The sequence below is a fragment of the Corvus moneduloides genome, chromosome 2 (genome assembly GCF_009650955.1).
Source record: "Corvus moneduloides isolate bCorMon1 chromosome 2, bCorMon1.pri, whole genome shotgun sequence".
Taxonomy (NCBI): domain Eukaryota; kingdom Metazoa; phylum Chordata; class Aves; order Passeriformes; family Corvidae; genus Corvus; species Corvus moneduloides.
This window is the reverse complement of record NC_045477.1, coordinates 116,528,026-116,548,255: the sequence shown is the minus strand read 5'-3', so window position 1 is coordinate 116,548,255 and position 20,230 is coordinate 116,528,026. Positions and strand designations below refer to the sequence as shown.

The window sequence follows — 20,230 nt, the reverse complement described above, 5'->3', positions numbered from 1 at the left end:
ATACGGGGAACAGAGAGGCCCCTAAAGAATTGCTGATTTCTTTCCATATAATGCAATATAAAGGTGATACATTTTCAATATTGAGGAACTGTCGTGTTACCACAGACATGATAGCAATATTTAAATGAGGTTATTTCCATTAAAAATGTTAAGTTTCTTCTCTGTTTCTGTATTGGCCCATGCAAGTTAGATGTACCTTTGTCCTTTTTAATGAACGTGTAGGAGGCTTCTGATTTTGTCAGACAGTAGTGTTGGGGCAGCTGAATTTTAGTGCTGGTGTATTCCAGGCAATGAGAAAAACCCTTTTATGAATCAGATCTTCCACTGCTTCTCCCTGACTTCCCTCTTGTACTTTGGGTTGCTGGGGTTTTTTTTAAAAAAAATGAAAGATAGCAATATGATAAATCTAAGTAGTCCATATTGGATTAAAGAAGAAATTAACACAGGGCATTCAGAAAAGAAATAGTGTAAAAATGGAGGTTTGACATTGGCCAGTTTTGGATTAGATGTCTGTCAGGTTATTTTAAAATAAAAAAAAAATGCTAAATTGAACTGTACTGTTACAGTTAAGCTATCCTTTTTTCCATGCAACATTTGAGGATAAGGCAGAGGAGGACCTGGACACCATCCAGAAAGGACTTTAGTAGTGGAAGTTATGAACTTCTAAAAGAGGATTTACCACTTGAGAATGGAAAAACTAGTAAACCTTTGGGGTAGACTGAGGCTGGTTGGCTGTAAACAACTCAGCAGAAGAATGCAGCTGTAGTAGGTGGCTCAATGATCTGCGTGTCAAGAAGGCAAATAAAGGATTGTGTACCAGGCACAATATTTCCAGCAGAGAAGAAAACATTGTTAGCATTGTGCAAACTCTTGCTAAGACTTCATCTGGAGTTCTACTCACAGTTCTGGTTGCTTTTGTTAAGGAAAATTAGAACTGGAACAGGTTCTAGGAAGAGTTTCTGAAATGAGAGAACCTGTCATTAAAAAAAAAAAAAAAAGCCACCATTTTGTTAGGCTGGGATAAATCTTATGTAAGCTCAGTTTTGTTAGCAGGACTAATATATTTAAAGTGGACATTAAAAGTAATAAAGGGGAATAAAACATAACCAGAGTGCAGGGGGAGAGATGGTGTAGGGAGTGATTAACGCATGGGCGTTCACTTGAGGGTGTAATTTCCTAAAGGAGTTTTTGGCAACAGTGGTGGCTGACATACTCCTGTTTTTCTTACTCATCTTGCTCTGTGTGCTGTCAAAAGCACTTGTAGTTGCAGCACAAATAGACAGTGGAGCCCACTATATGTGGATTTACCCAAGACTTTCTCAGATCAGTTCCTTTGCCTCATTGTATGCGTGCAGGTATGAAGTACTGGTGCAGGTCCCTCAGGGGTTGTAGGACCCTATGAAAGATCACTGTGGTCTGAGACAAGGTTCAGCTTTAGCAGCAGCAGTGCTGCTGGAGCACCTCCTGTCCCAGCTGTTCCTTCCTGGGTCTGACTGTCTGGACACAGCTCTTGGCACAGCTGTGCTTTGAGCTAAACCAAGCACCTGCCCTGAATGAAAAGCAACACAATAAAAAAAAGGGAGTGGCTTTGTCTGGGGTATTTTGGGTAGTTTTTGTTTCTCCTTTGTTTTAGTTGAGTGTAACCATGCCCAAGCTGTTCCGGGGTGATGTGGTAGCCAGAGGGGCTGCTCGTTTTGCCAGTGTTCTGCTGAACAAATGCTGGTGAAGCCACAGCCTAAGATGGAACAAGGCTGTGTTACACATGAATGGGATAAAAAAGTTCTCTGAATGGGAAAAGAGAAAAATAGTGATCATCATCTCTAGTTGATGAGCCGAGCCTGTAGGTGCTCTACAACGTCTCTTCTTTTGACAGCAAAGCTATTAATTTTAATATACTCCCTTTTGTTCTTGTAATTGAAGCGCTTCTTTTGACACATTTGTTCATTCTTGCTGCTTTTCTCCTCACTGTTGAATGATTTCATACCTAAAGTAGTTTTACAATTTTTTTTTCTGTTTTCATTCACTGCTTCCTGATCTTCTGCTCTTTTTCTTCACAAGGAAGAGAAACAGGCAAAACACTTGGTCACATATTAAAAGTCCCTGTTAGGAGATCAGCATCAGTTTTTCTGAACACTCTTGAGCTGATGCTTTTGATTCAGCTGCTGGTGTGTTGTGTTTTTCTGTGAAGTGTTGCAGAATGTTTGAGCATAAAAATAAAACTTCGAGGATTTTGATTCTATGCATTATTCCAGTATTTGATGCCATGAAGATCCCTTTTCCCCTTCTAACCGTGTATGACTCTTGATTTTAAAACCAGGAAAAGGCATCATATTCACAGTGGAAATTTATCAGTGGACAAAGCTCTTCTTATTTCTCCCCTCTCCTGTTCAAGTACTAGGATTTGTGCTTTGATTACCAGTCCTCACTGACCCAAAATCACTTACTGCATGAGATACAGATTCTTGTCTACCTCAAGGTGAACCAGAAAGTTATATTTGTTATCAGTTTCTTGAGTTCTTTATTGCTGAGGGGGTGGAATGTTTCATTTGAGCTTAATGAACCAATTTTGATTCTTCTTTCTCACCAACAGTTAAAAAACTGGTCAAAAAACCCTTTTTGAAAAAGTTCCATTTTCTGAGATTATAATTATTTATACCATAATTATGGAAATGTCTCAGCATTTACCTGTGTATGCTTAGTACATACATGCCTAAAAATAATTTTTTTTTTCTTCTTTCATCCATCTAGAAATGGGAAAAATAATCAGTCACTTTCTTGAACATTAATTCTGTTATCATAGTTTTAGACCTGTGTGCTGTTTCAGGAAAGTGAAAAAAGTGTTCCGTGTCTAATCTTGCAGCAAAAGCAAATTAGTAGTGAATCACTGGAAACATATTATCAAGGAAGAAATGAGCTAAAAAAGGAATCTGTGGATCCAAGAGCCTGAACTCCTTAAAAAGTCTATTTAGTAGTTACTTGAATCTGAGATCTTGACCCATAGCTAGGAAATGACCTTTAATGAGTTGAAAAATACAAAGTAAGGGGAGATCCGGGGACAGGCTCTTGAAGGGCTGCTCTGGGTCAGTAGCTGTTGCTTCTGTTTGGAACAGTCCCCGCACTTCAGTGTCAGCCACACATGACCCTGAGCTGATGTGCTGTGACCTCCTGTGTGTGCCATGTGGCCCTTCCTTCCTGTGCACGTGCGGCCCTTGGGAAGCCACCCAGCAGCTCCTGTTGGACCTTGTTCCAACAGGCCCTGACAAAGTGCATTTCCTACTTCTGTACCTGCTACAGCTGCAGTGTTCAGAACAATTCTTGTAAGACCATGAAACCTATTACTACAATATTTATTGGAAACAGATTTTGCATGTCTGTGTGCTAAGGTGAATAATTATTTGCAAATGCTTGTTTTTGAGGAGGGAGATAGGTTCTGTTTTCTTACAAGAAAACCAAACCACACCGTGGTAGTAACATTTTTGATAGTAACAAGTGCATGTTCTGATAAAATTTATTAAGCACATCCCTTTAGAAGTACCCTCCAGCTTAAACCCTTCTGTGAGTCTGTGAATAAAATGGGAGAATTGACAAGGATAAGGTCAGTGTTAATAGGTAATTGGGAATTCAGAAATGAAGTGTATGTGAACATAAAAATACTTTCTGAATCCTTTGTGTGTGAAGAATGTTGTAGGTGACTGGTGCTGAAATATTTATTTCATGGTAATAGAATAGTGAATTTAGTGAGCATCTTATCTCTATGTTCTTCCTTTTCCATCCCCTCAATATCCCATCCAGTCGATGTAAAAGAAGAGTTGTTTACAAACTACAGATACATTAAAGATATTTTTACATATCAACATCTGTTTACAGTATATGTCTGCCCAAGAGATTTGGTAGATAAAAAGAAAGACTGATAAAATGATTCTGACTTTTTTGCTTGATAAGAAGAAAAATCAGACCACAAACTTACGATTTTTATTGGTAGAGGTGACAGATCAGTTAAGGATAGCTTATCCTTTTAGCTTGGAGATAGGAAAGACAGGACAGCAGAAGAAACCTCTTTCTGCCTGTATTTTGCTTTTATACTGACAAAACCATGTAAACAAATTTTTGAATTACTCCAGAAAATCTCTAAAATTGAAGGTAAATATTTTTTCAGTTTGCTGCATGAATTCAGAGCATACCCTAAGGTTCTTTTGGGGAGTATTTCACTTTCACAAGCACTGGTATAGCTGCTCCTTCTCTGGTTTTTTTGTGGATGGAAAGCAATGGTTAAGATTTGGTGTTATATATATCTTTTTTTCTGTTGGATTAATATTAGAAAGTATGTATCCATATTGGGGTGAGATCCAGTGAACTGCTGTCTTGTGCTTTGTTCTTTGTAGGTTTCACCCTAAAGCTGAGTTTAAACACAGACTTGGTTTCAAAGATGTGAGCTGTTGAAAAGTAGAAATAGATAGAATGTGATAGAAATATTGCTGTCTGGGAACTCAGTTTTGTGGTTTACTGGGATATCTAATTTTCTAAAGTATCAGATCTTCAACCCAAATGCTCTTCTGTGCCACAGTCATCATAATGCATTCTTTTAAATTTTCCTTTGAGAGTAAAACAAAAAGTGTTAGCCCAGCGTTGCCAGTGATGGCTTTCTAAATGTGGGTGCCCTCTAATCTGAAGTGCTAGTTCAGAGAAAGGTTCAATCACTATTTTAAACTGCAGTGCCATGTGTAAATGAGCTGATACAGTGATTAATTGGAGGTTTAATTAATTTTGGGAATAATTTTCAAAAGAGGTTCACTTCAATTAAAGGGAAAGGGAAAGTTAAAGAACAAGTATATGTTATAAATTGTGTGGATGAGTGAAGAGGGGAAAAGATCTATTTCTTTAAATGTAGTAGCAAATTGTTTTCTTTCCAGTAATTGTCTTCAATTTGAATACAATTGTTTTGAAGTTATTAACCACATTAGTACAAAGTTTGCAGCTTAAGTAAGCAAATGCATCACCCTTAAATAAAAAAGAAAAAAAAATTCTGGGTATATATGGCTTTTTTTCTGTGACTTTATCTGTGTACGTCTGTAGTATCTTACTGAAACAAACTGACAAAACCCTTTTTAGAAAACACTGATCTTCCATTTAAAATGTTGAATTAAGGTGACTTTAAGACCTGTGTTGCATGCTTTGTGTTCTTAAGTATTAAACTTTGTTAAATAAGGAAAAGGAATCCAGGGCCTTTTACTTCTAAATGGAAGGTCATTTTTAAAGGAGCACTCTGTTCAGTGGAGAAGATATTATTCATTATTTTGGGGTTTTTTCTGTCAAAATGTTCAACTTTTTTTTTTTTTTTTTTTTTAAGTTAAGGAAAGTGCATTTGAGAGCCAAACCACCTTGTTTTATGTTACCTTGTTTTATATTAAGTTCCTCAAAAAATTGTGACTCACTTGGAAGAGATGTTGAGCAAATTTATGATGGTCTGATACGACCTAAAATCTCAAGTTTTGAGGCTCTGAAGCAAAGGGGTTCAGGAATTGTCTTTACAGGAATTGCATTCTCACAGATGGGCTCAGTAGGAAGGAAACAGGCTGTAGTATATTGCAACCCCAACCAGTTCTCCTTCTTGCAGACCATCAGGGATTGAAGGAAAGGAGACAGGAAGCAGAACAGAGAGATAAACTGACAAGATTGTAGTGTAAAAAGACAGTTTGCAATACATTGGTTTATGACTGTTGTCCTTGAAGTCCCAGTTACACATTAAGTTAAATAATTTAAAGTGAAGGAGATGATAAAAAAGCTTTGATGTTATCAAAGTTCTAGGGTTTTATTCTAATTCAAGTGTTGTACTCCTGAAGGAGAGAGTAATTAATAATTGATTTTCTTCAAGTTTATGTCTAGCTGATAGAAAACAAGCTGCTCTGTGCTAGACAAGAAAGTTATCATCAGAAAATAGTTTCAGTAGGGTAAAGGTTACATCAGGCCTGCTCTGCTAATTTGAAATTTTGGAAACATGAAAAGACATGAGACAACCTCTTCAGCATTCCAGTCCATGTTTTATGGCCAATATGTACTCACTAACCTCCTCAGTAATGTAGTACTTGGAATTCCATCTGCATAAGGCAGCAAAACTCATCGTGCATCCCAGCTTCAGTTTAAGTTCATATATTTTGGATTTTGGCATACATTGCATGTGGGATTCCAAGTGTTCCACGTGTTAGAGTGTGCTGCTGCCAACCTTGACAAAATATCAGTGAAGAATTCATCTGTCCTTACTGCTTGTGTGTTGTAATGATCTTCATATTTCAGTGCAAGCTGGCTGCAGAGAAAGATTTTGCAAATTTGGGTTATGTCTGTTAAAGGTAGCACAGAGAGAAATGAAGTATAAAGCACATGACATGGTTACAATTTGTATGACTTAGAAAATGAAGTCTTATACAACTTAACTCAGTTACTCTTAATAAATAAATACACAGTTTTATCCATTTCTGACAGCTTTGATGATCTGTCTAGGGTTACAGTTGTTCCTTCCCCAATCTGTCACCTCTGTACTTTAGATCTGTAAAATTCGAGCTGCAGGGTTGGCAAAATGAGCTTTAGAAGTTGTCATTTAGCAGGGGTGTGATACACATTTCCCCATCTGCAGGCACAACTGTTGAACAGCTCCTGGTCTGAGCTGAGAGATGAACTGTTGTTCTTTCCTCACTGGGTGGTTTCAGTGCCGAGTCTCAGGGTGGCCTGAAAGACTTTTGTTGCTCATCTTCTAAATAGGGTTTGGAGCTCTTGTGTTGGGAAGCAGGGATTCTTGTTTTCTGGCTCGGGTTATACAGCATCACCGTGGGCTGTTATAACTTAATTTGTAAACTTGCTGTGTGCCATTGCAGCTGAAGAGGACTAACTGCAACCATAATTTATTTAAGAGTTCCTTTGTGTTACTTGGCACATGGAAGGAATGGTGCCTGCTTAATTGATCAGGGTACCTCTCATGAGTGTTTCAAAATTACCTAAGATTGGGCTATTCAAGCTTCTGTTGTGATGCTGTTGTCATGGGATGCATTAATCTGATGTAGTGTTTTAACACTATTTTGAGGCTGTCTGCAGCTTGAGTATGAGAGAGTTTTGGAAAAGTTGGAAATCTGAGGTTTGTAAATAGCTGAGTCTTTCTTTGGGTTGTGTTTAAAAGTATTTTTATTTCTATATGAAATTGCTGTATTGTTTAAATAGAGTTAATTGTGGGCATCACTGAATTCATAGAATCCTAAAATAATTTGGTTTGGAAGGGACCTTAAAGATCATTTGGTTCCAACCCCAATTCTTGTATTCTGTGCTTTACAGCACATTTCATTTACTTGAGAGTCTTTGTCCTCAATCCAAGTAGAGAAGTCTCTTGTTAAAATCATAGTGAAGTTTCAATATGGCATAAATTATGGCCATAAATTTTGAGACTGTAGAGGTGTCTCTGTACCTTTTCTGTTACAGAACTGAATAAAGTGCTCTATTTTTTTTGTCCCAAATTTAATATGCAGGAAGGAAATTACTCAAGTCAGGATTTTAAAACATTAATAGATAAGGGAAGGACAAATCAGGCCATGGTTGTACAAGATAGAGGTGGGTTACACACAGATCTGATCCTCTCAGAGCTGCAGTTTGTAGGCTCCTTTTTGATTTATGGTTCTTCCAACCCTCTTTTTTTGTCTGCTCAAAGCACATACACACACTGTGGTGGCTGGGCAAGCTCTCCTGCCCAGACTTGGCAAAACCAGGAGATCTAAAAGTAGCCCAGCCAACAGCAAGAAATATTTATATTCATAGAGTTTGTCTGAATTAACAGAAATCGGGGATCTACGTATGGGTAAGAATATGGTCTTCTGAGGTATCTCTGCACTCCAGTGATCTACTATTCTAGATCAGAATATGTTAAAAGCATTATTTAATGTCTCCAGAAAGGCTTTGTGGGAGGAAAAAACAATGACAATGTAAAGAAAAAGGATCATTTGAATGAAATATATTTAGTTTCTAGTGATTTATGACAATTAGGAGTGAAAGCAGGTGTTGCCAATGTTATTCCAAAGCTGCAGTTTAGGTTTTGAAATGGTTTTAGATTAGCATAATCTAAATGTATTCTTACTTTTTTTTACAATTTTACTTTGATGGATGCTAGAGGAGTAAACAGAAATTTGGGATAAGAAGGTGACACTGATCTATATAAAGAGGGACTTTTCCATGGAAGATCACTTTTTGAAACGTGGAGGGAGGATTCTAGGTCAGTAGCTGTATCCTTCCAATGCCAGTTGAAGTCAGCTGAACCTTTTCCATTTAACGATGAAAGTGGATTTCTATGTATTAGAGGCTTAATTGATCATCTTTTTAAAAATATCTGTGGTAATTTTTGCTAAAAGACCAAATAATGAATAATGGGTGGGGTGTGGATTCAGGAGAGAAAACAGCCATTAGTAGGGGGGATTTCACTGTGTGTTTGGAGCAAGGCAAGAAGAAAGAAAATAAACATGCATTTTCTTGAGTAGTTCATTCTGAGTACATCACACGGCCCTAGTTGTGCTAATAAATATTTTCCTTACTTGTGAATATTTAGATTGGGATTCATTGACCAGTTTTGGTATTCATGTTCTCTGTCAGAAATAATCCTATTTCAAGAAATCTTTGCAAGGATGTTGTATGTTGAAAGGGTACAAAACTTGGATTTTAGCTATGTGAGTACAGGTTTGGTAGTGTGATGAATTACACATTTTGAATCATCTGGTGTGTAAAGGAATACCAAAAGCCAGTTATAAAGGTTTGTAAGGGCCCTCAGAGGGACATTTCTGCCTCCTCAGGGTACCTTTTATTTTGAGAATTGTGTTGCTTTGCAATCTCATTGCTCAGAAATGTGTCAACTAACTTCCAGTTCGTTGTTTGAATGGAAGAATTTGTCTTTCAAGCTGTGTTAAAGCATTTATTTCACTCAGCAGGTGAATGTTCACTCAATAGACAAACTTCCAAACAAAGGCTCTTTCCATCCTCAAATTTTCCCCCACATCTTTTTGAGAAGACTTCAGAATGGATTTCTTTAGAAATCACATGTCAGTCATTAAATAAGGAGCAGTAAAAAAGGATTGATTTGCCACAGCTAGTGAACTCTAGAAACAATCCTATTCTGTTTTCATAACATATTAATTTTTCATGTTTGAAAGCTTGACCTACCCTATTTATCTGATGGTATTGGTTGTTAATATTGGACGGAAGATTCCATATTATAAGTTAAGGCACCAAGAACTTAAATGATCTACTAAAAGATGCTTCCAAAAATACATATTGGTGCTGATGGGTTTTAAAAGGTTGCCATTGTTCTGACTGGTGTTTTGGCAAATGTAACTTCAATTTCAAAAAATAACTACTCTTTTTTATTTGAGTGCAATGGTAACATCTGTCTGAACTAATTTTAATCTTTTCATCTGTAACTTCTGTGGGGATTCTCTAAGTGCCATAGATTAGAGAAAACCACGAGCTTTTGTGGAATTTCAAAGTATTGTAATGGAGGCTGTTTGTATCCAGTGATGTCAAACTTGAAATAAACCTGTTTGTGTAAAACAGACAAACTGAAACAGCTCACAGTTCTGTTACTCTTGTCATTGTCCATTATCCTTTCAGCATAAGACTGAAAGAAGGAATGTGTTTCTCACCTCCATTTTTTTCCCCCTATTTGGATTTTGCATCTAAATAAAGTCTACTTAAAATATAATAGTAGTGATGTTACATATTACATAAGGTTTCTAAGAGCATAGCCTTTCTAAATGGTCAGGGTAAGAGAATATGTCTTTATTATAGGCAAATACAGAACTCACTTGATGTTCTTTACACCAGTCTGTAGTCAGAACGATTAATTTTACATTTAATGGGCAGCAAGGACGAGAGCTATATTCTGTGCAAACACTACATTTGAATGCACGAGTGGAAGCCTTGTTGGGAAGTAAGAGAATTGCAGCTCACTGAAGAAGAGAATGGTTATTCATTGCTGTTTGTCTGTGTTGCAGGGGTCCGTTCAGCGTCGTGCGGCGATGCATCAACAGGGAGACAGGGCAGCAGTTCGCTGTGAAGATTGTCGATGTAGCAAAATTCACTTCAAGTCCTGGATTAAGCACAGAAGGTAAGAATTAATAATTAAGCAAACTCCCTGCAGACAGGTTTTTTTGATTTGTCAGCCTTTCCTATGTTTGCTCTCTTTGTGATACTTTCTGTTTCATATTTTCTAGAAGTTTTAAAGCAAGGTCGTATATCTCAAAATTAGCTTAGGGCTTGCATTTCTTATCTTTAGTAGTTTCTCCATATATTCAGTGGTGATCATAAGTAGTAGAAAGATAATTAGGTCTAAACCATTTCTATTTCTATTTTCTTTTTTTAGGAATTTGAATTTCATAAAAAGAGAATAGTTCTGAGTCAAAAAAGCATACACAGGAAGTAAAGTAAGAGCACGAGTTCTGTTTTTACTAGTCCAGATTTAGCAAGTAATTTGCTATAAATGGGTGAAGACTTGCTATTAAAGTGCAAAATTATATAAAACTATATTTTTCATATAGCCAGGATTACAGGCAGTGCTGCAGAACTGCTACAGTGTAAATACAAGGCTGTAACTCTTAACATTTCCTATTTTAGGGTAAAACAGTCTGTTTTACAAGTTGTATATTCAACTTGTGTGTGCATAAAGTTCTTCTTTTACCCTACATGGAGAAGAGCATTGGCAACTGAGTGAGAATTGCTGTGTACTCCATGTCTTGTATTTTTTTTCTCAAGATCATATTCTTTTGTACAGTAATGTTTTTGGGAGGTTCTACTGATGCCATCTAAGTCCTCATGAACCCAACTTTAGCAGCAAAAAAGGGTCAATGACTTTTGTTGGTATTTATAACAAGCAGTATCTTGAGCCTTAATGGCTAGTTTGATTTACAAGGTAAAACACAGGTCTTGCTTCAAACTTCACCAAATATTTTCATTTAATAATGCCATTGCTAGTTTCTTTTTTCTAGCCTCCAAAAAAAATATAGGACACATTTTCCACAATATTTAGCTTCTGATTAGCTCCATTATGGTTTTGGCAAGTTATACCAAAACCATTGCATTTTGTGCTAATGAATATTTATTAAAATGATTTGATGTCTTTTAAATAAGTTCTGTCTGTATTCTGTTTTTTTCTGAGCCTCATTTGAACTACTGATGGTAGGACACATTTCTGCCTCTGGTGGTATATTGCTTTCCTGGCTCCATGACAGTAAAATTCAACCTTTTGGGGCCATGAAGAATTCCTGAAAGGGAAAAGTAGTAGACAAAAGAGTAGGGACTGATGAAGAAAAAAAGAAAAGCCAATAGTAATAGCAGATTCACTGAAAAAAGATAACTGTGGATGGTTTGTAATTTCTGCCTGGGTCTAAAGAATAGGCTTGGGAGTGTATTAAGAAATTTTGGGGTTTTCCAATTCCACTTTTTTTGTATTGTTGTAATTACAATTCAAGGTAGCTGGTCATTGAGGTAGGATCACAAACATTTTCCATGTTTAGTGGTGCTTGTGTTTTGTGGTTTTGGATTTGGATTGTTGATGGGATTGTTGTCGTTTTGGGGTTGGTTTTTTTTAAGGTTTGAATTGTTATGCCTTGAATTTTTGTAATAAGACACAAAGACACATAAATGTGTAAGTGAGTGTGGAGGAAGTTCTTACCTCTGCGTAAGAATGTGAATTTTTCACAGACTTTCCATTTGCTGTACTCTTTACTTTGTTTTTCCTCTGCTTTTTGTTTGGGGTTGTTTTGCACCTCTACCCAGGTTCTAGGGGAGTTTTAAAGATTTATTTTTCTAATTTGTTTATTTCCGATATGGCATTGCTTAAGCACATTGGTGGGCAGCCATGATGGTGGTACTGGTATAAAGTAAGTATACCTGTGAGGAAGCTGCATTTGTAAATTGTGTTAAAGTGTGAGCTGTAATGAAGTGATAAGATTAACCCTTGGAGATATTCTTTACCTTGAAGTTTTGCCCTCTGCAAGATCAGTTTGCTCTTGAAGGTTATCTTTGCACAATTCTCCACCTCCAGTCTTTGAGGCACAGGAGTGGGAGAACAGGACAATCTGCATGTGAGGGAGCTGATGACCATTCCTTCCATTAATTCCACTTATATCCAGAGTGCTTAGAGCTAAAGGGCCCAATATGCCTCCACACTTTCAGATTAAATCTAAAAAGTCTTTGTTCTTGAGTACTTTCACATAAATACCCCCATGGGATGATGTGTTTATGGGTAAGAACTTCATTATTGTTTGTCAGCAGTGTACTCTTGTGGCAAAGGCAGCCAACTGTACAGTAGAGCATTGCAGAGGTGTAGCCAGCAAGGCAAAGGAAGTGATTGTTCCCTCTGTTCATCCCTTATGAGGCCACACTTGGGGCACTATGTGCAGTCTTGGTTTCTCCAGAACAAGAAAAGCAATGATGCACTGGCATGAGTCCAGCAGAGATGGACTAAGTTGATCCAGCCTTAATAAGCTGAGATTTGGTGCTATCTTCAGTTTCTTCATAGAAGGATACAGAGCAGATGGAGCCAAGCTCTTCATTTGGGCACACAGTGAAAAGACAAAAAGCCATGTGGACAAATTGCAACATGAAAAAATGCCAATTAGAGACAAAGAAAAGAAAATCTGCACCTCATTGCACAGAGAGTTCGTGAAGAATATCCTCAGAGATGCTCAGAAGTGGATTGCATGGGGCCCCGAGCTGCCAGGGCTGTTTTGACCAGCTTAGAGCAAGAGTTTGGACTAGGTTGCCTCCAGAGGGTCTTTCCAGCCAATAAATTCTGTGTTGTTTGTAGCAGCAGTCTAAGTAATGTGTGGGGCAATATAATTGAAATACTGTATAGGGAGAAAATTTAGGCATAACGGTACTGTGCTAAAAAAGAGATAATGTAAAACTAGTTTTGATTGAATGTTTTGATTTCTTTAATCTGTGAAGCAGTTGGGCACCAAATGGGTTTTAAAGGGTCTATTTTCTAACCAATTCATTTAGAAAAATACATACTGGTGTCTTACAATAGTGGTATCTCCTTACCAGAGTAACAAAAACAAGTTGGAAAGCTTCTCTAGGCTGGTGTTTTACCGGTTGGTGTTATTGTGGGTATTTGTGGCATATGATGGAGAAGCCACTAGCTCACAAGACAACTTTTATCAGGTATAGTGTTCTCTCTGTAAGGCTGCTCAATACTCATAGCATGTATAGGGACAGACATCTCAAGTGATTTTTGTGTCTCGCTGCATCACTGCAGTGGTTTGATAATAGCAGGGAAAATTAATGCTATGTAACAATGCCTGACAGCTAGCAAATCTAATCTAGGCTGAATTCTGTTGGATTTATGTATTAGTATTCATGGTCTTGCATATTGTGTATCATCAATCTCTGTAGTGTTGTAATTCAACCATATTAATGAAGTATATTGACACCTTGTCACTGTTCAAGTGGCCATGTGATCTGCTGAATTTACATTGGATATTTTACATGTTGACAGATTCTAGTACAGTTCACTCATATCACAGAGAAAAAAAAATCAAAAATAAGAAAATGTGAAGGTTGAATATTTTTAGACATAAGAGTCTCTTTTGTACTGTTCAATTTAAAGAATCCATGTGGAAGAGTACTTGATGCTCTCAGAAGCCAGCAGTAGTAGACCTGTTGAGGTCTAAAAAAATACATCGATGTCAATAAACTTACTTTAAAGTAGAGCTCTTAGTTGCCATACCCAGAACTTTTGGAGCAGAAAAGTGTAAGAAGCATATTCCTTATTTCTGAATAAGGAATCCACATCTTGGTTTGACCGTCCATTTCCTCTGCTGCTCTCTTTGCATCCCATGTGTTTTCTCTTTCTTTTATTTTTCTCTGCACAGCTTGCATGTCTGATTTTTAGCTACCACTCTAACACCAAAATATCTCTCTAAGTGTAGGCACTATTTCTCAGGAAGAGCATGGTGATCACTTCCTTACTACTTAGTAAAAGCCAATACATATTACTTACCTGCCTTTTCTTAAGTCCAGATTGCTTTCTTGTAACATGCTGAGTGTTTTCTAAAGCAATTTAAAGGGCAGTGTTTTGAGCTTACAGTGCATTGAAGTTGTTTTTCGAGATTTAATTCAACATATATTAGATTCTCTTACTTGTAGTTCATTTCTGTAGAAATGCCCTCACAAAGAAAGTGATTACCAGTTCTTCTCCAACATTCTAATAGTCTACACCTTATTTATTAGGTTGATGTACGTGGTTGATATACAGGTTTGTGTGCATTCAGGCCACTGTGAAGCTGAATAAATAAGCTGATAAGGAAAGATTGAGGTTTCCTTAGAACCCAAACTGGTTCTTCTGGAAGCAGGCTGTGAAGACAGTCTGCAGAATGCTTTTGTCTGTGACAAAGAGCAAAACTGTAGCCAAGAAAGCAGTTTTAAGTATGGTTCTTGGACTACTTCTAGCATGGAGAGGGGCAGGATAATTGAATTGAAACTGGTCTTGCTATGGATGATCCACTTTAGGAGGAGAATTTCAAAATTATTTAATGGGGGGGGAGGGGTGGGAAACAAAAATTGGCAGGTTTTTGTTGTGTTTTAGTTGTTGTGTTGAGGGGTTTTTTTCCACAAAGAGGCCCACAGATCTTACCCCTGACTTACTTTCAGATAGAGTGATTTTCCTAAAGTCAAGACCTTGCTCTTGTTCTGCTTATTTCATTTTAAAGTTTGCCCTTGTTGGTTTTCTTATTTTAATTTAGTTAATTAATTTAGACTTCCATTTTTTAGAATAATTTCATCAGGGCAGTTTTTTCAAAAGGCTTTATTTAGTTTAGAATGAAGTTGCATGACAGTATCTTTAACTTTTTATACTGGAAGGCTGTGGTGAATCATAAGTTATTTTTCACAAAAGTATCTGTAAGATTCTGCACTTCCCTCCCTGTGCATTTTCAAGGGTTTCAGAAAAAAATGTACTGTCAGTGTTGAGCTCATCTCTTTTGAGTAAAAAATACTACAAATCTGTATGTCATCATATTTCATGATACTGTACCATATATAGACTGGATTTGAAGAAAGAGCAAGTGACTCATTGCCTTTCATTTGGAAATACCAACTAATCTGGAATTTCTGGTAGTTGCCAGTTCTGTGTTGTGCCATATTTCACAGATCAAGGGCAGTCACTTCTTTCTGTGTGGCATTGGGCCCACACCTGAGCTATTGTGCCCAGTTTGGGGCTTCACAACTTGAGGGGTGCCAAAGGACTGGAAAGGTCCCTGCAAAGGACAATCAAGATAATCAGGACCCTGCAGGACATGATGGGCAAAGAGAGGTTGAAAGAGCTGGGTTTGTTTTAGTTTGGTGAAGAGGAGGCTGATGGTGTTATAATGTGGTCTACAACTGCTTGAAGAGCTACAAAAATGTCAGAGCTGAGCTGTCCTTGAGTGAAAGCTATTGGAACATAGGGAAATGGCCAGGAATTGTTGCTCAGAAGGCTCAGGCTCAGGTTGGACAGGGTTTTCAAGAGTTTGCTTGATGAAGTCACAGCCATCCTGACCCAGTGTGTGCAGTAACCTCACTTTGAGTAGGGGTTGGACATAATGACCATCAGAGGTAATTTCCCACCAGTCTTTCTGTGATCTAATGAAAACAGGATATTTCAGCGGGTACAAAGCTCTGTACCAGCTTGACTTTGCTTTTGAATTGCCATTTTAACCCTATGAGAAGTCATAATCCAAGTACTTAGTGACACTAGTGTTGTGAATACAACTCTATCACACAGGAGTTTTCTTGAAGATTCATCCAGTGTGTGTGTGTGTCTCACAAATGAAAAGTTCGAGGCATCTTTTTATAGACCACAAAAATCACATGGTATTAGTGACACCTCTGTTCATAAGAAAATGCACAAATGTGGAATTTTGAAAAGAAACTCTTTAAAGGTAGCTGACTGTCATGGAGTTTATGTTGCTGGTACTTTAAATACCACTGTCGCTTCTGTGTGTGCTGTACAAACAATAAAGCAAGTTGGGATAAAGAGATAGGAAGAACTTGAATTAACCATGTACCTGTGGTAATATAAAATCAAATATAAAAATAATGCTTTTTAGGATTTTTTTTTTTTTTTTTTTTTAAGAGTGTCTGGGTCGTGATGGAAGGGACCTGTCGTAGAGTTTGTGCCTCTCAGCAGGACTTGAAGATTGATACTTGAAGTCACTTTTGATGTTTGTAATTTCAAGAGTCTGCCTTTCTGGGGAGTGCATTGTTGCTATCTTAGTTCTCCTTCTTTCACAAAGGGATCCAACTGGTCCTGCTTTGGTACAGGAAGTGTTACCTAAGCCTTTCTGAGGGGTTTACTTGTTTTAACTTAGTGAAAGATTTGAGGTTTCTTCTTTCCTTTGTCTGGAGAAGCCATTGGCTGGTTTGGTTATAAATTCAGTTCTACTCCTTTCTGTGTACAAATTTCATAAATGTCTAACTTTTATAGCTCTGCTGTAACTTTCATAAACAAAGTGTCATTAGAATTAAATACTTCTGTGCACAAATGTAACATAAGAGATGGAAGCAGGCTTTTCCCCCAGCAGTTACTTCTGTAAGCATGGCAGCATGTTGACCACATGATAGAGTCAATGGATCACAGGAATGCATGGGAACATAACAAGGATTTCTTTCTAAGGACTAATTTTTTCCTTGCTACTGGAAGTCAGTTCACTGCAGAAGTGGTGCACATGTTTTTCTGGTTGGAAATACAGAAATCAGTCTTGGGCAACATTTCACATAAAATACAGAGTTATATATTAGAAGTCTTTTTTTTTTCCCTTTTTTTTTTTTCTTTTTTTTTTTGATTTCCTGTCATGTGCCCACATACAGGCTTCCAGGAGTGGAATACTAGAAGTGTCACTGGTCAAATTACCATAGTTTTGATCTCTTTTGGAGTCACACATACAAATTTGATTCATCCGGGGAAGCAACTGTGATGTTCTGTAGGGAAATATGACCCATTATCCAGATCATAAGCAAAGAGTTATAGAGATCAACTATATGGTATTTACTTCAAGAACATAAAATTTCTGGAAATATTGATGCAAGCTTATTAACAGCAGTGTTCTTGAAACACTTTTCCTTTTCCATCTTCAGCAGGGCAAGCATAGCTTGGGAATTTATTACACCCACTTTAAAGCATAAAAGGATATTTACCTAATTTTTTTTATGCACTGTTGCTTAAGTAGAAGAAAAATCATTAAGTTTTTATGTGTCTCAAGCAATTGGTTCTTTATTCCTTCTAATCAGCCTCCAAAACAAGGGCAGCTTTGTTTGCTGTATGACTTCAGTCCTTTGCCTTCAACATGTATCTGATTTTGCTGGGTTTAGTACAGCACTGAACACACAATGGCTCTGCAGGAGTGCACCTCTTCTTCCCTCTCTTTTCATCTTTACTACTTGGCTACGTGCTGGCTCTGACAGCTTTGTTCTTCTGCTCTTGGTTTCACTGTGGTGCCAACGTTGTGAAAAATGACTGGCTGAAACCACAGTGGATTTGTCGCCAGATCTTTACGTAACATTATCATGAAGCTACTTTTGAGAAAGGTATTGTGCAGCTGAGCAGCAAGTGCAGGCAACATTTCCCAGCTTTATAAATAAAAATGGTACACTTTACAGGTTTCAAAATGCAATTACATCAAGTGTATTTAACTGCCATTTTAATAATTATTCATTCTAAGAATAACATATTAAGAGTGCTAATTAAAAAATTGCTGTATCTTGGAATTCTTAGAACACATATAATAATGGAAATGATTATGTAATTAGCACTAAACAGAATTTATGCGGCAGATAATAGATAATGTAACTGTTATTTTTGTTATATAACTGAGTATGCAGCTGGCCCAGTTTGGGTTTTTTTAAGTAATCATAATTGATTGGAAAGTGCTCCTGTAGTAACATCTCTGTAATCTTTTTTCTCATTTTATATGAGAGGCACTAGAACAGGTCACCCAGGAAAATTTTGGATGCCACATCTCTGGAAGTGTTTAAGGCCAGGTTGGATGGGGCTTTGAGCAACCTGGTCTAGTGGGAGGTGTCCCTTCCCATGGCAGGAGGTTTGGCACTATGTGGTCTTTAAGGCCCTTTCCAACCCAAACGAGCCTGTGATTCTATATCACACTTCTGTATATGTGAAATAAGAAAATATATTCACATTTGTGAACAAGAAAATAAGACTAATGCCAAAAAATATTATTATGAATAGTTTCTTTCAACTTCATGTCATTTAGCTCAGTGAAATAAGGTTTGTCACTTAAAAGTTAATTCCTGTTTGTGCATATAATATAGGGCTTAGGGACCATTTGATTAAAATCTTTACTGAAATAACTAGTGAAATTATTTGGGTAATATATAATATTGAACCATTTTTCAAGGCAATAAACATAGTTTATGCACATTTTGGTCATTTCAAGTGCTACAGGATATTTGCTAATTCAGGAAAACTTCAGTGAAGACTTGTATTTATACATCACTTCTTCATCTGGACAAAAACTGGTTGGTCTTTGAAATCTGTTGTTTGAATCCCACGTGTTCCCTGGAGCTCACAACCATTTAGAATGCAAGTTTCACTGAAAATTAAAATACTTCAAATTCTTAGTAGAATTTTTTAATTTGGAAGAAATGTTTTCAGATAGTGCTTGTGATCCAGCATAAATCACAGATGTGAAAAGGTGTGCTGCAGTTAATGCTGCTCATTCCAAGCAGAATGATGCCTGTGAGTGTACTGAATAGCTTACAAAAGTCTTGGAGATAACTGTCCTAGGCTTTTTTTGGTGGGGATTTTGCCAGTGATAAGCCTGTCACTGAAGTGCTCATCCCAGTCGGCTACAGGTGCATCCTCAGAAAATCACTTTGAACCTGATTCAGCTTTGCAAATCATATCTCCCAAACCACAGTGAGAAAGATTGTAGTTGAGCAGGATTCTAAAGAGCCTAATCCTCTCTCTACCCAGAAATAAAATATCACAGGCACACTTCACTATTATTCAAAAAATACTTTTAAATTTCATACTCTTTCAGCCTTGTCTGTCCCTTTACTGAATATTTAGTTGGATGCATAGGACAGTTTGAGAGGACGATGACTTACGTATTTGCATTTGGTAGTAAATGCATGAAGTATGCAGTAAAAGAGATGTCTGAGAACCTTCTGTGTTGTGTCAGTCAAAGGCACCTGAGGATAATGAATTGTTAAAGTGCATTTACACGGATGTGCACCCAGAAGTGCTGATGGAGCTGAGAGATATCATTGAGAGGACATTCAGGATAATCTTTGGATGAACAAGGTGGTTGGGAGAGCTGCCTAAGCATGGGAGAGCAAATGATACTCCTGTGCTGGTCCTGGTGGGCACCAAGGTGAACACGAGCCAGCCGTGAGCCCTTGTGGTAAAGAAGAGCCAGTGGCATCCTGGGCTGCCTTAGACAAAGTATTGGCAGCAGGTGGAGGGAGGTGGTCCTGTGCCTCTCCTCAGCACTCCTGAGGCCACACTTGGACTGCTGGGTCCAGTTCTGGGATCCCCAGTACAGGACAGACATGGAGGTACCAGAGAGAGCCCAGCAAAGGGCTGGCACTAAGATGATGAAGGGATTGAACATCTCTTCTGTGAGGAAAAGCTGGGAGGGCTGCTCAGCCTGGAGAAGGAAAGGTTCAGGAGGGATTTGTTGATGTGTACAAATTCATGAAGGGAGGGTACAAAGAGGACAGAGCCAGGCTCTTGTCAGTGGTGCCCAGTGATAGGATCAGAGGCAGTGGCACAAACTGAAATACAGGAGGCTCCACCTGAGCACCAGCAAACACTTTCTTAACTGTGAGAGTGGCAGAGCACTGGCACAGGTTGTCCAGGGAAGCTGTGGATTGTTGGAGATATTCAAAAGCTTCCTGGACACAGTCCTGGACAGTGGGGACTTGGTGGCCCTGCTTGAGCAGAGGGGTTGGACCAGATGACTTCCACAGCTCCCTTCAGCCATTCTGTGATTCCACAAGGCAGCTTCAAAACTTTCTGATGGATTGATGGCTCTCCTGTGAGGAGCTGGCAGCAGCTGAGCAGGGTAGTATGTGGGCTCCCCCCTGCCCCACATGCCATTGTTTCTCTGTGCTCATTTGTGGGTGTGCAGCTGAGGTTTTATCACATAACCTAATGTTTTTCTTTTCTAAAACCCTAGTTTAATTATAGCATCCTTCTTGCTTAGCAAAG

The 20,230-nt window shown here is 38.0% G+C and overlaps 1 protein-coding gene across 14 annotated transcripts in view; it reads left to right on the top strand.

Annotated features, from left to right (window-relative positions):
• The window catches only part of CASK (calcium/calmodulin dependent serine protein kinase), a 190,370-nt gene that overhangs the window by 40,982 nt on the left and 129,158 nt on the right, over positions 1–20,230 (top strand). For all 14 annotated transcript variants that reach the window (XM_032100951.1, XM_032100948.1, XM_032100947.1 and 11 more), the window contains exon 2: positions 10,014–10,126. In XM_032100951.1, the coding sequence (XP_031956842.1) occupies positions 10,014–10,126 (113 nt within the window). The remainder of the gene's footprint in view (positions 1–10,013; positions 10,127–20,230) is intronic.